This window comes from Tachysurus fulvidraco, chromosome 1, assembly GCF_022655615.1.
Source record: "Tachysurus fulvidraco isolate hzauxx_2018 chromosome 1, HZAU_PFXX_2.0, whole genome shotgun sequence".
NCBI lineage: Eukaryota > Metazoa > Chordata > Actinopteri > Siluriformes > Bagridae > Tachysurus > Tachysurus fulvidraco.
In genome coordinates this window covers 16,719,890-16,734,889 of record NC_062518.1, presented here as the reverse complement: position 1 = coordinate 16,734,889, position 15,000 = coordinate 16,719,890, and the positions used below count along the sequence as shown (strand labels likewise).

At 44.4% G+C, this 15,000-nt stretch overlaps 3 protein-coding genes across 4 annotated transcripts in view; 2 read left to right on the top strand and 1 right to left on the bottom strand.

Moving 5' to 3' along the window:
• ftcd (formimidoyltransferase cyclodeaminase) overlaps positions 1 to 786 on the bottom strand; it is a 5,395-nt gene extending 4,609 nt beyond the window's left edge. Inside the window, exons 1-3 of the mRNA XM_027160807.2 lie at positions 627 to 786; positions 281 to 464; positions 60 to 188 (exon numbers count right to left, since the gene is read on the bottom strand). Coding sequence (XP_027016608.1) covers positions 60 to 188; positions 281 to 464; positions 627 to 680 — 367 coding nt within the window. The 5' untranslated portion in view covers positions 681 to 786. The remainder of the gene's footprint in view (positions 1 to 59; positions 189 to 280; positions 465 to 626) is intronic.
• Positions 787 to 2,845: 2,059 nt separating this feature from the next.
• On the top strand, positions 2,846 to 7,099 carry cnot9 (CCR4-NOT transcription complex subunit 9). Of its 2 annotated transcripts, none has more exons than XM_047819325.1 (8): positions 2,846 to 3,267; positions 4,059 to 4,238; positions 5,001 to 5,116; positions 5,344 to 5,453; positions 5,861 to 5,970; positions 6,092 to 6,190; positions 6,295 to 6,386; positions 6,597 to 7,099. In XM_047819325.1, the coding sequence occupies exons 2-8, from the start codon at positions 4,074 to 4,076 to the stop codon at positions 6,763 to 6,765; spliced, it is 861 nt and encodes a 286-aa protein (XP_047675281.1). In that variant the 5' UTR covers positions 2,846 to 3,267; positions 4,059 to 4,073; the 3' UTR covers positions 6,766 to 7,099. The 2 variants fall into 2 exon arrangements, with proteins under 2 accessions (XP_047675281.1, XP_027016609.1); XM_027160808.2 differs by having other exon boundaries at positions 2,851 to 3,325.
• Positions 7,100 to 9,046: 1,947 nt separating this feature from the next.
• plcd4a (phospholipase C, delta 4a) overlaps positions 9,047 to 15,000 on the top strand; it is a 16,450-nt gene continuing 10,496 nt past the window's right edge. The window contains exons 1-6 of the mRNA XM_027160809.2: positions 9,047 to 9,139; positions 10,518 to 10,568; positions 11,380 to 11,538; positions 11,978 to 12,206; positions 13,905 to 14,034; positions 14,700 to 14,931. Coding sequence (XP_027016610.1) covers positions 10,544 to 10,568; positions 11,380 to 11,538; positions 11,978 to 12,206; positions 13,905 to 14,034; positions 14,700 to 14,931 — 775 coding nt within the window. The 5' untranslated portion in view covers positions 9,047 to 9,139; positions 10,518 to 10,543. The remainder of the gene's footprint in view (positions 9,140 to 10,517; positions 10,569 to 11,379; positions 11,539 to 11,977; positions 12,207 to 13,904; positions 14,035 to 14,699; positions 14,932 to 15,000) is intronic.

Below are 15,000 nucleotides of genomic sequence, written 5' to 3'. Positions count from 1 at the left end.
ATCATTCCACTCGTCTGTTACTCAGCTGTTGGTTGTCAGCACTGATCTCTCTCTCTCACCTGGAACATGCAGCATCTCTGCTAACCTCCTCCCAAACTCATTAGCGCAGGTCACACACTCCTCCATGCTGGTATTCTGCACTGGGATGAAGGGACAAACATCCATAGCGCCGCTCCGAGGGTGCTCACCTACACACACACACACGAGTGCACTTTAAGTTATACTTTAAATCTAAAGTTTTAGAGTAGTGTGAGTGTGTGTGTGTGTTGTATCCACACACCCTTGTGCTTGGTCATGTCGACAAGGCTGAAGGCAGCACTGGCGGCGTTCAGCGCTCCCTCCACCACGGCCTGTGGAGAGCCCACGAAGGTGTAGACGGTGCGGTTAGTGGAGGACCCGGGGTCCACGTCCAGCACACTGCAGCCTTCTGTAGCAGAAATGGCATCAGCGATGGCCTTAATTACCTGCACAGGAGAAGCACAGGCTGAGGTTTAGATTCTGCACAATGCACAGCTCCTTCCTGTGTTTATTTACTTACTGAATTCTGGTCTTATAATCGTCGTAACGAATTAAATGTTGCACTCGAAGCAAATATCATCTAACACTCTGTTATTATTTGACTTTACCTCTTTATCTCGTCCCTCTGAGAAGTTAGGCACACACTCCACCAGCTTGGCCATGGCTGCAGTCAGACCGAGATGCTCACACACATACACACACACACACGGAGGCTCTGTAGGGTTTATGTCTCAGTGAAGCGGTCAGGGTCCTTCACCAATCATTAACTCCTCCTGCAATGATTGGCCTGTTAGTACAGATAACACACTCCTTTACACACAAACACACACACACACACACACACACACACACACACACACACACACACACACACACACACACACACACACACACTCTGTCAGGACTGAGTTGATCATACACAAAGTTAAATGTTAAAATGTTCTGTATATATATATATATAATCATTATAAAGAGGACTTTATAATGCAATAAGGAACTGAATATCGTGTTAGGAGATAAAATCCAAGTATTTGAGAGTTTAGAATACTTTAGATTATTAAATGGAGTTTAGCGTTATAATAATGAGAACCTCTACAGGTCGTAATGTTTCTGCACAGAATCCTCTAACACCTAGTGCATCACAGGAAGGAGTGTGCAATGACATGCTGTTGTTATTATTATTATTATTATTATTATTATTATTATTATTATTATCACGATCCCAGGTCACACTAACGCTCCAGTCCTCCTCAGCATAACGGTTCTCTGATCTTCACACAGATTAATAAATGACTCTTTTAATCTCCTCAGCGTGTTGCATCACATCCCTGAAAACAAACAGGGCCTCTGCTGCAGTGGTTAATGAGTGATTTAATGATGATTATCTCCCGGGGTTGTTTTTTTTTGGCACAACATTTGATTAACGCTGTTGCTGTAACAGAGGGGTTGTGTCTCTTCTTTATCACAAACACAAACAGCCTCAAGTTATACTCGCAGGGTACACACACCGATCTCAATCTAAAAGAAGCTTTTCCCCTCTGAGACAAAAACCCTACAGTAATTCCCCATACTGTACCTGTCCTCCTGAGTCCCATGCTCCTACTGTACATGTCCTCTTGAGTCACATGCTCCTATTGTACGTGTCCTCCTGAGTCCCACGCTCCTATTGTACGTGTCCTCCTGAGTCACATGCTCCTATTGTACGTGTCCTCCTGAGTCCCACGCTCCTACTGTACGTGTCCTGAGTCACACGCTCCTATTGTACGTGTCCTCCTGAGTCACAGGCTCCTACTGTACGTGTCCTGAGTCACACGCTCCTATTGTACATGTCCTCCTGAGTCACAGGCTCCTCTCAGATATTCCACCATTTACTGCATGTGCTCTAATTACAGGTTACCTTTGGTCCACAACACCACACTGTACATTATTACACTGTTATAAGTGAAAGAGCTAAAAACTGATGTGTCTATAGCACTAAAACTTTATTTTGTCATCTGGAGCTTCCTGATTTAACTTTTATAGGCTTTTATGTACAAATAAAAAAAGAAGCAGCTTTTATTCGTCGTTTTTATTTTATTTCATTGTAAAGTGAAATCCTTTTCTTTGCACAACCGAGCATGTTAGTAAGTTGGGGTCAGAGCACAGCGTCGGCCATGACACGGCGTAAACGGATCAACAGCCTTACTCAAGGCCCAGTGGCACCCAGTTTGTGACTCTCAAAAGGTAAAGACATAAATAACACAATACTATACAAGAAAAACAATGCAGATGATGAGATACAAGGTAGACAGAATGAGTATAAAATGTGGATATAGAATGAATAGAATATATAAAATATAAATATGGAATATGAATCAGTAATGTACATAAAGTGCGGGAGTGCGTATAACAATATTGTGCAATATTATGCTTTTTGTACAATATACAGCAGCAGTTGTGTGTAATATACAGATGTTGTGGTGACTGACGGTCCTGATAATGCGGCACTTGATGATGATAAGAAGCAGTGAATGTAATTATGGTGGGTTGTTGATCAGGGTGATTGTTTGGGGAAAGAAACTGTTCCTGTGTCTGGGAGTTTTAGTAAAAATCACAAAATATACTCATAGTATTGAATAAATCATTAGATTATTGTGGGGGATTATCATGGTTACATCACTGTACACACTTCAGTTAGCTTATTGTACACACTTGACCTTTCCAAAATGGCGCACACGTTGACCTGCGGCTACCTAACAGCGGCTAATCTGTTCATTCCTTATCATATTAGTTAATAGTCCTCATTTCCGGTACCATCGTTCAAAAGTTTTTTTAAGGGGTTTGTGATTAAATGCCTGGTATAAAATCTGTAGTTAACACATATTTTCATATTTAATTCTGCGACATGAAATAAAACATTAATAACCGACTGGTGGTTTATTAAAGCTTTTATAGGGACTACAGAAGGTTGTCGTGCACGTTAAACGTCATCGCGCAGCGCCGAACAGAAAAGCTGATCTGCTTTAGCCTCATTGTGCTAAAACTCGCGCTCACAAACGGTTTAAACTGAAAATTTTCATCCGTCGTTCAGATTCCAACAAAACAGCACCGCGGATTTTTATTAGCAGAGAGCCGTTTTTAATCGAAGCTCTCAGCTTTGTGCTGGTGACCGTTGTCTACTCGGTTGTAGCCTGAAGCTAAAGCTAACGCTGTGGCGCGCGCGCAAGCGTCTGGTTTCTCCATGTAAACTCCAGTGAGGACTGAAATAAGGTGCGAATTAAACATCTGGGTTTAAAAACGGGTCACAAACATGTTGGCCACAGGAGCGGTGAGTAAATGTGACCACATCTGATGGTGTTTAACAGCTGTAGCTTACTAGCATTAGCTTACTAGCATTAGCTTACTAGCATTAGCTTACTAGCTGACTTTGTCTTGTTTAATACATTGTGTAGAAATGTTTCATCAAAGAAATACGAATCAAAATAAAAGTATTTACCTGAGTTTATTATATGGCGTCCGGCTAATCCTAACTTTTATTATTCATGCTAAGCTGTTAGCTTGCTAACGTTGTGCAAGTTAGCGCAGCGCTTTGGATGTTTTTGTGCGCGTTTGCATCTTTTCTCTGAGGCACAAAGATTAAAAAACTCCTCCGTACATGATTTTGTAAGCAGTTTGATCTGTTTACTTTGGACAGGATGTGAAATGTGCACTGCACAGGGCAGAGATGGGGGACTGGAGTCTTATGACTTGACTCGAGTCAGACTTAAGTCGCAAATTTTAGACTTGCTTGACAAATATTTAAAAAAAAGACTCTGCTTGAATTTGACTTGACATTCGAGACTTGAGACTTATTGTGACTTGCACATGTGTGACTTACTCCCACCTTTGGCACAGGGTCCGTTCACGGGGTACAGAGAGAAAGACATTTCCACAACATTAGTTTTCAGGAGGCTTAAGTCTCCATAGAATACTTTGGCATAGTTAAGAGGCACAGCTTTTACAGGGAGGTTGTAACTGCAATCTGCACTGACATGATTATTGAATCGTGTTCTTCCCTCCAGGCGGTGAGCAGCACCATGGCACAGGTGGACCGGGAGAAGATTTACCAGTGGATCAATGAGCTGTCGAGCCCTGAGACCCGTGAGAACGCGCTGCTGGAGCTCAGTAAGAAGCGCGAGTCTGTCACAGACCTGGCCCCTATGCTCTGGCACTCATGTGGCACCATCGCAGCTCTCCTCCAGGTACGTAAGGGTTCTAATCGGTGCAAAAGGCTTCCTGACTGTGTGGACCCTGCACTACACTACACAGCTAGAGATGTATTCCATATGACTGCTGGCTATGAATTGCACTATGTAGGGCTGTTATTTAATGCCCTGTTTAGTGTACTTGTACCGGGCTTTAAAAGGAACCCGAATGTGTGCCTGTTGCATTGATAACATCACACTCACTATATAAGCAACAGCATACACACTTCTTAACATGTATTATAGCAGTAGTTTATACAGAGTTGGGTCTAAATGCCTTGGAGACGAAGTGCACTACATAGAGTTGTTATATCACTTCAGGAAAGTCAGTGCACTGCTTAGAAGTCAATACGGCACCCCATATATAGAGGATTTTTCCCATATAAAACTTCCCAAGTGCACACAATCTAGTGTCTGAGTCTACTTAGTGCACTCTGTGTGTGTGTGTGTGTGTGTGTGTGAGAAACCCTGCTTGTTCATCTCTTACCTGGGATGAATGTGTGTGTGTGTGTGTGTGTGTGTTTGTGTGACAGTAAAAATAAAACTGACGACCCAGATTTCCTTATTTAATGCCCATGATTAGCAAGCAGGTGGATGAATACACATCTCTACTGGGCAGCTAAGTGCACTTGGTACCCCTTGTAGTTTATTTATGTAAAGTTATTGATGCAGGGTACCAACGAAGTGCACATTATGGTGTCTAGGAGCACGATGTTGCTGTTCTGATAACATTGTTATAACTGCTGAAATTTTGAACAGGAAATCGTGAACATCTACCCGTCGATTAACCCCGCAACGCTGACGGCTCATCAGTCCAACAGAGTGTGTAATGCCCTGGCGCTGCTGCAGTGTGTGGCCTCGCACGTGGAGACGCGGTAACACACACACACACACACACACACACTGACTGCACCTACAGCTGAATATTTAATGCACATCGCTTGTGTTATTGGAGTAGTGATGAGTGTGTGATGTATTCAGCAGTCTGTTAAGATCCAGTCTGTTGGAGTGTGGACACCATTTGGTCTGAGAGAACAACGTGGTCCATGTTTACACAAACATTTTGATGCTTTCCAAACCTGTGCGTTTCCGTCCATTCCAGCTCGGCGTTCCTGGCGGCTCACATCCCTCTGTTCTTGTACCCGTTTCTTCACACTGCTAGTAAAACAAGACCCTTTGAGTATCTTCGCCTCACAAGCCTCGGAGTCATCGGTACTTCATTTTAACCTCACTTAGTTACCGAATGTTACCAGTGTTACTAATGCATGATGAATACTGCAGTCCATCCCACAGTGCTGTTGAGTTCTGGGCTCTGATTGGTCAGAAGGTTCAGGGTTTTTTTGACAGTTATGATGTGTATATTGTTTTCAAACAAAAACAGGAACTGAAGTGTCCTGAATTTTAAAGGATACACATCGGATAAGTTAGAAAATGTCTTAGTGAGATTTTAATGTATTTGTCAGATTTGTTTGAAAGATTAATATCCAGAAACAGAATAGAACTTTTCTTTCTTTCTTTTTTTTTTTTCCTTTCAAAAAATGTTTACAACACGGTGTGTGTGTGTGTGTGTGTGTGTGTGTGTGTGTGTGTGTGTGTGTGTGTGTGTGTTCATGTTATAGGGGCGCTGGTAAAGACGGACGAACAAGAAGTGATTAACTTCCTGTTGACGACAGAGATCATCCCGCTGTGCCTGCGGATCATGGAGACGGGCAGCGAACTCTCAAAAACGGTACCTGCACTCGGCAGCTAATGACTGGTGCAAATTATCCGTGCTAATGCTAATTAATTCGTCATAACCCTGTAAACCAGTGTGAGGTAACCAGCAGCACTTAACTGTTTTGTTGCTGCAGGTTGCGACGTTCATTCTGCAGAAGATCCTGCTGGATGACACGGGCCTGGCCTACATCTGCCAGACCTACGAGCGATTCTCTCACGTGGCCATGATCCTGGTGAGCTTCTAAGTTCTCCTCCCTCCACAAACACTACTCAACATCTTTACAGACCACTGGGATTAGTTTAGTTGTGTTAATGGTGTACATTTTGGCTGCTACAGGGAAAGATGGTGCTGCAGCTGTCCAAAGAGCCGTCAGCTCGGCTGCTGAAGCACGTCGTACGCTGTTATCTACGGCTCTCCGATAACTCCAGGTGACCAGATGCACCTCGAATATATTTAATAATCTCCTTTGAATTATTCCTAATAGACACATGCTGAGGTCACGCCCCCGTCACTGTGATTGACACTTCAGTTGTTATTCATGACGGAAACCGTTAGAAGTTTCATCACTCGTTAATTACGAGACGTTACGAGTGTTTACTGAGAGTAGATTTTACTGAGAGTTTGTTTTCTCTTTTCAGAGCGAGAGAAGCTCTCCGTCAGTGTTTACCAGACCAGCTGAAGGACACGACGTTTGCACAAGTGCTGAAGGACGACACAACCACAAAGCGCTGGCTCGCTCAACTCGTCAAAAACCTGCAGGAGGGACAGGTTACAGACCCACGTGGCATACCGCTACCTGCCCAATAACACACACACACACACACACAGTCTGTTGCTGATGGGAATTTTTTACACATACACACAGTGGACTGATCTCATGTACAAGGGCACTTCACTTACACATGAGTTATTTTGCCAATATTTCAGATGTTTATTGTTGGTATTATTAGTCTTTGGAAATGTTTCAGTAAATTCTGCTGTTTGTTTGGAACCAAAATGTAACTCATGTTTTACTACATTGTAGTAAAATGTTCTGTCTCTCTCTCTGACTCTCTCTCTCTGACTCTCTCTCTCTGACTCTCTCTCGCTCTCTCATACACACACATTTGTATGCTGTAAAATAAAATCACTGTTCTTGTCATCTTGCAGTTTCTTTAGTCACCTTCACAAGCAGATTTTACTGTTATCTTTCTGTATCTGGTTATTTTCCAATAATAGCACAACACCCAAGTGCTTTATTCCTCTCAAACTGAACCAGTGTGATTTAAATACCTGTAGTACGTTTTACCTGTTTATAGCTACATAAAATGTTGTAGAAGGTCTAAAAAAAACCAAGTTATTTGGAAGGGCACCTCATAGATTACAGAATGTAAGTACACACTAATGTCTAAAGGTTTTGTGTCCTAATGTGGAAGCAATATGTTTGGAGTTTGGATGAGCCACAATCTATGTATCAATTTACATCTTTATAGATGTTTTATTATTATTGTTATTATAGAGGATTTAGCTTAAAAATGAGAACTTGAGACCTTTTAAATATGTGTGTGACTATCAGGACATACTTGCATGTGGAGGATCATGTTTGAGGTTCACTATTGTAATGGAAAGTGTGTGTGTGTGTGTGGGGGGGGGGGTCTTAGCGTCCAGTGAAGGGTTCCCCAGTTCAAAGATGGCTGCCACTGTGTGTGTGTGTGTGTGTGTGTGTGTAAGTGGATCTGGGAATCTGAGCTGGTGTGTGTTTTATTGATGTGCTGAAACCCTATCTGGAGCTGATGGAGGGGGAAGAGACCCTACTGCAGCTACTGTGTTCATGCATTAACACTCATGTGTGTTATGTAAAATGGTCCTCCAGGAGCAGGAGGATGAACATGATAGGAATCTCGCAGAATATTGTACTTACCCCTGAGGGTGCATTAAGGTTAGGAAGCTGGTGTCTATTGAGGTAATGCTTTTAGCCAGTAATAGTCTTTTGTCTTCTTCTAGACAGCAGCACGAAGTCTAATCAATTCTTGTTAAGGACACAGAAGGAGTGAGTCACTAATTATAGTCGTTATTAATTAGGTTAATTGTAATTGGTGGATTTAAAGGACTGACTTTAACATTGAGCAACTTCTGATTTTTAGTGTCAACTTCCTGTTTGATTCAGGCCACGCCCCCTTATATGATGCCCCGTTAATTACAAACAGTTTAATATCATGAGCACAATACAGTAAATGACTTTTCTACTGATCAAAATAAAAAATTAAATAAAGATCTGCTTAATAGTCTTTATTACCAAGAACTTTGTTCAATCCAATTAATGTGCTCCTTAAAATAGTGTCACCAAAAATATAACCATCAGTAAATGTGCCACAGAGAGACAGACACAGACATACAGACAGACAATCACAGACAGTGAGACGTACAGACAGACAGACACAGACATACAGACAGACACAGAGACAGACTGACAGACACACAGACATAAAATGGGTCACATTAAAACAAACCCGCCGGTTAATTGGGACCTCATAGTTTCTTATGCCACCGAGCTCCGGTCTAAACGGGTCTTTATAGAGAGCGTGTAAAGACTCCGGTAACCGGACACGCGCGCGCAGCACCGCTGTAGTCAGCGCGCACCGGCGGCTCACGTGCGCCTCTGTCTCTAGCGATGGATAAACAGTCGTGTTGGGAAAGTGTGAGGACTCAAACACACACCTGAACTTCCTCAGGTAAGTAAGTAAAGCACTTACGGAGTGTTTAGATCTCTGTGTCAGTTATATTACAGAAGGAAATGTAAAGAACTAAAGTCACAGAATGGGGGAAATGTACAGATTATTAATGCGATTACAAGTGGAACTGTGTCTGAGGGCAAGATACAGAGTCACAAAACAGAGTAAAGATACAGAGGCAAGATACAGAGTCACAAAACAGAGTAAAGATACAGAGGCAAGATACAGAGTCACAAAACAGAGTAAAGATACAGAGGCATACAGAGTCACGATACAGAGTCAATATGTGTGTGATTGTGTTCTCTCTCTCTCTCTCTCTCTCTCTCTCTCTCTCTCTCTCTCTCTCCCTCCCTCCCTCTCTCCCCTCTCTCCCCTCTCTGACTCAGAGGTGTGACACTATAAGGTCTTTAATTCCAGGCAATATGTCACCGGATTGGAAAACTACCACGCAGTTATGAGTGTCCCAGCCGGTGAGTAGCTCACACACACACACACACACACACACACACACACACACACACACACACACACACACACACACACACACACACACACACACACACACACACTTTCCTTGTATGTTTCCGTTAACTTTACCCCGATGCGTTATAACGCCCTTCATTAACGCGCGTGCTCCCGTTTCTATCCGCACTTTAAAAAGGACGGATCTTCGGCGCGTTCCTGTGGTTTTATTGTCTGTTTCTCACTAATTTATGTATTTGTTTAACTAATTATTATCCTTCTCGGAGTGAGACGCGTCTCTATGGTGAGCAGCACGTGGTTCAGTAACTTTATATTACACTTCATTTAAAAATATATTTTAACTCAGACGTATAAAACAATAATACATTAAACTGTCATAAACTAAACTGTTATTAATGTAGATTAAATGATGTAGATCATGAACCCCATCTACAGAATACTGGTCTCTGGGTTCATTATGCTACACCACCCAAAACTCTATGGGTCTAAGATTTAAGTGTAAACGTCTCAGATACAGATATATACAGATATATACAGGTGTATTAACACCAAAATAAAACTGAACATGTTAACGAAAGTGAATATTATTCATGCTATATTTATAACTCATCACCTTCTCCAGCGGGTGTATAAGTGTGTGATAGATAGAAACCGTGCAGCATCTGCAGGAATGTAGCTGGATTTAAGCCCGAACCATGTTGCTGATGGCCGACTGTTTACAGGAAAAAATGTCTGAACGCAGACTAAAGCCAGAAGCTTTGTAACACAATAAGACTTGATGTAAGAGGATCAACAGCTCAGCACATACGCCTTCATCCCGCTGACAGACTCACTGTATAACAAAGCAGCACTCTGATCCCTTCACATTCACATTCGCATTCGCACACACGCACGTTCGGCCGTCTGCAGTTCCCCCGGTGTGCTGACAACACAAGAGGAACTCAGGCAGGCAGGATGTAGAAGTTCTCCTTCAGGAGAGTTCCTCAGAAGGATCCAGAGCCTTCGTTTGTTCTGTATGTCCAAGCAGTGACATTTGTAGTTTCTGGAACCTTTTCAGTTCCTGCTCCAGAGGAGAGAGCTTCTATTCTGCAGAACAACAACATCCGGAGCGGACTATAGACAAGTAAATGTTGATACCTGGCGGTGAGTGAAGCGTGTCGTTGGAACAAAGAACAAGATCCCATCCTTTAGGACAGTTTCTCTGTTCCCCTGACAGTTCCCCTGCCTCTGTAATCTTACTCTGTTGTGTTCAGGATTGTACATATCGTCCCTGACAGATGTGATGTGATGTCATTAACAATAACTAATCATTACAGTTCCTTGTGTATTTATTCGGTGTTTTTTTTCTTCTTCATGTCTCTGTAGCAGAGCGCTGAAGTGTGACACAGCAGATGGCATCTACACAGAGTTTCCTCCGTAAGTTAACTTCTACAATAAACTCGTCCTTTCTTCCCACCAGGTCATTCAGTCTTTACCCAGAGTGTATCAGAGATGGGGGGAATTTGAGACTTGAAACTTGCTTGACAAATATTAAAAAAAGACTCGACTTGACCTTGACTTGACATTCATGACTTGAGACTTACTCGTGACTTGCACACGTGTGACTTACTCCCACCTCTGGCATGTATGAAGCAGCAGAAGTAAGTTAAAACTGAAATGGTATTTCTTTGTCCATGTATTTCTGGAGGTAAATAATTATACTAATGTATACATGTAAGTACACATAGGGGCATAATGGCTTAGTGGTTAGCACGTTCGCCTCACATCTCCAGGGTTGGGGGTTCGATTCTCTTCTCCGCCTTGTGTGTGTGGAGTTTGCATGTTCTCCCCGTGCCTCGGGGGTTTCCTCCGGGTACTCCGGTCTCCTCCCCCAGTCCAAAGACATGCATGGTAGGTTGATTGGCATCTCTGGGAAATTGTCCGTAGTGTGTGTGTGAGTGAATGAGAGAGTGTGTGTGTGCCCTGTGATGGGTTGGCACTCCGTCCAGGGTGTATCCTGCCTCGATGCCCGATGACGCCTGAGATAGGCACAGGCTCCCCGTGACCCGAGAAGTTCGGATAAGCGGTAGAGAATGAATGAATGAATGAATGAATGAATAAAAGTACACATTTCAGTACCAAAGTGTGTTACTGTGAAAATTTACTACAGTTTAAATTTACTACTTCTCTGACTTGTCCATCTGTGTGGAGCAGGAGGAAATAACCTCAGTGTATCCTGGTGTTGCAGGTGCCCAGGTGGACGCTGACCTGCAGTCCATGCAGGTGGGCTCTGTGATGCGGAAGGTGAAGTCACGCACCTGGAAGAAGCAGCGTTATTTCCGCCTGCAGGATGACTTCGCCACCATCTGGTACAAGAGCAAAAAGGCGGGCAATGCCCAGTCCACGTGTAAGCTCAGCTGGCCGGGGACAAACTCCTTCAGTATGAGCTTTTTTACTCCATACAGCTTCAGAGCAGGGTATCGTGTTATAACTGTGGGAAGGTATAGACCTGAAATGTACACAGGTGAGATAGGTGGAGAACGGTGAAGGCCAATAGCAGACAGGTGAAGACCTTGACGTGCTAATGAGAGCAGCTTCCTTTTAGGGTTTCCCAAAACTTTAAATCTAATGCTAGATGGTTTTGGTGCTATGATTCTGACCTTGGTTGGTTTCAACTTTGGAAATTTGTGTCAATTTGTCCAAGAACCGCTGAGCTCTTCATCATGAGTGCTCTCAGACTCCCCAAGTTCCTAATGAAATATTAGAACCGCGGTGGAAACACATAGCAAGAGAGTAATGGTGGTGAAGCTTACATTGTGTGTGTGTGTGTGTGTGTGTGTGTGTAGTCTCCATCAGTGACGTAGAGGCTGTTCGAGAGGGCCACCAGTCTGAAGTTCTGATCAGCATCGCCGACGAGTTCCCGCCGGATCGCTGCTTCACGCTGGTCTTTCGCGGTCGCCGTGGCAACCTGGACCTGGTAGCCGAGTCAGCAGAGGAGGCACAGTCATGGGTGAACGGAGTGCGCAAACTCATCAAGAACCTGGAGAACATGGACCAGAGGGAGAAGCTGGACCAGTATCCTTTGTGAGCGACTCACGCAGCACAGGCTAAAGCAGCACGGGGATTATTACAAAGTGGTGATTTATTTACAGCTCTGGTGAAGTTCTAAAAGTGCAAATCTTAGGGGCAAAATGGAGTCTTCAGTGTGCTCAGTGTTCTGTGTGTGCGTGAGTCGGTGCCCAGGAGGCTGGCACGGTGCAGCGCAGTCCAGGAGCGTTGTTTGGTCCAGGATCCCCGGGCCGATCTGTGGGGTTACACACTTATTCGTTACCTCCCTCCACCTGCCCTATCCCATGAAGCTTCTCCTTTGTTTCATGGCCTGTGAAGGCTTCAGGCATGTACTGTGACTGGTTCCTGCCTTTTTGGTGCACTTTAGCCCCTCTGCCCTGCCGCCATGTAATCCTTCAGTATCCAGAACACATTATTTATTAATCAGTAATTATTTTATAAAGTTACCTTTTAATTTTAGCATTGAGCCTTGAAGTAAGTGACTCTGTCCTTTGGTGCTATTTATTCAGTATGTGTGTTATTCCAGAAGTTACTGCCCAACAACGCTGTTCGCGTGGTGCTAGCATGACACGGTAATTAGCATTATAGTGTTGTTTGTCCCAGAATCTGGCGTAGCGTGACGTGACATACGGCTAAGTACGGTGACACAGATTCAGAATTCGCTCTCTGCATTTAACCCATCCAAAGTGCACACACACACACACACACACACACACACACACACACACACTCACACACCGTGAACTAGAGGTCTTCACGGGTCGACTTAGATCCGAAAACCCGAGGTCCGACCCGAGAACCGAGTGGGTTCGGGTCTAAAAGTTTCACGTGTGCCTCGGACACGGGTCGGGTATAATAATAGTGGCGTCGGGTCTCGGGTAATTTAAAATGAACATGTTTTTACCGAACGGACCCGAGAAGACCCGAACTACTGTATCTCATGTATATGCCTCGACTCGAGTACTTTTCCAACCTCTCCTCTGTTTGCCAAGACCGCTTGCGACATGTGCGGTATGCTCATTTACGTTGAAACAGACCTGTGAATCAATTTTGAATCCACGCTGTAGAGGTTACTTCAGTGTAGAGTTACGCAACATTCGGGTCCAGTCAGGTTAAAAAAAATTGCCGTTGTGTCGGACTCGGGTCTAATTTTTTCGTGTTTGTCTCAGGTCGGGTCTTTCTTTAAAAAAAAAACGTCGGGTTTGGGTAAAAAGTGATTTGGGTCAGTTCGGGTCTGGTACGTTTCTTTAGACCAGAGAAGACCTCTACCGTGAACACACACCCGGAGCAGTGGGCAGACATTTATGCTGCGGTGCCCTGGGAGCAGTTCGGGGGGGTTCGGTGCCTTGCTCAAGGGCACCGCAGTCGTGGTATTGCCGGCCCGAGACTCGAACCCACAACCTTAGTGTTAGGAGTCAGACTCTTTAACCCATAGGCCACGACTTCCCCAACTTTTTCGCATATCAGAGCGCAGGGTCAGCCATCATGTGGCGCCCCTGGAGCAGGTGAGGTTAAGGGACTTGCTCAAGGACCCAACGTAGGGGTCTCAGCAGCTTGTGGGCTTGAAGCCCGACCTTCTGATTAGGAACCCAGCACCTTGACCGCTGGACCATCATGTCCTCGCTCCATTCTTGCTGTAGGTACACAATGTTTTTTTTCTTCCTACTGCAGTTGTGTGTATCGTGTCTTAACCGTGATGCCCAGGTGGATCTGTGACTGGTTCAAGAAGGCGGATAAGAACGGAGACGGCAGGATGAACTTTAAGGAGGTCAGAGACTTGCTGAAGATGATGAACGTGGACATGAATGAGCACCACGCGCTGCGCCTCTTTACGGTACCGAATAACAACATGCGGTGTTCAAATCAGACGACTTTACATCACCGTCAGAGGCAGAGAAATTGTTGTCTGTGTTATGTAACTTAGCCAGATGCTCTGAAATGAAAATGAAACACTTTTGATTACGTACAGATCGACTATTTGGACACGTAGTTTCTGTATTTGTGTAGCGTTACAATTTAATTCAAGGGGTTTGCCAAAAAGATTGCATTTTCTGTTTAGGAAGGTTCCCAGTCTCAAAGGTAATAGAACAAACTAACAATTAGAATTATTTTTAATCCTGTGGGGGACACGGTGGCTTAGTGGTTAGCACGTTTGCCTCACACCTCCAGGGTCGGGGGTTCGATTCCCACCTCCACCTTGTGTGTGTGTAGTTTGCATGTTCTCCCCGTGCCTCGGGGGTTTCCTCCGGGTACTCCGGTTTCCTCCCCCGGTCCGAAGACATGCATGGTAGGTTGATTGGCATCTCTGGAGTTCCCTGTGATGTCAGCACTTGGAATAAACTCCAGACTCCTTATCTCCTTAATCTGTAATAAAACAATGAGGCGAATCGGTGCTCCAAGTCGTCGCCTCCATCGCGACCCCATCGCTTTGTTTCAGATCCCTTGTGTTTTTGTCACTGTCTGAATGTCCGCTAAAGTTTGTGCTCCGTGTCTCTGTAGATGGCAGACAGGTCAGAGTCGGGCACTCTGGAAGACGACGAGTTTGTGTTGTTCTATAAGATGCTGACGCAGAGGGAGGAAGTCGTCACCATCTTTCAGGATTTCTCCACAGACGGTCAGACGCTCTCTGTGCCAGAACTGGAAAGGTTCCTGCAGGAAGGACAGCTGGAGCAGGACGACACACAGCGGCACGCCGTCGAGCTCATCCAGCGCTACGAGCCATCTGAAGCAGGTGAGAAAAAACGTATTCATTCACTCACTCATCTTCTACCGCTTATCCGAACTACCTCGGGTCACGGGG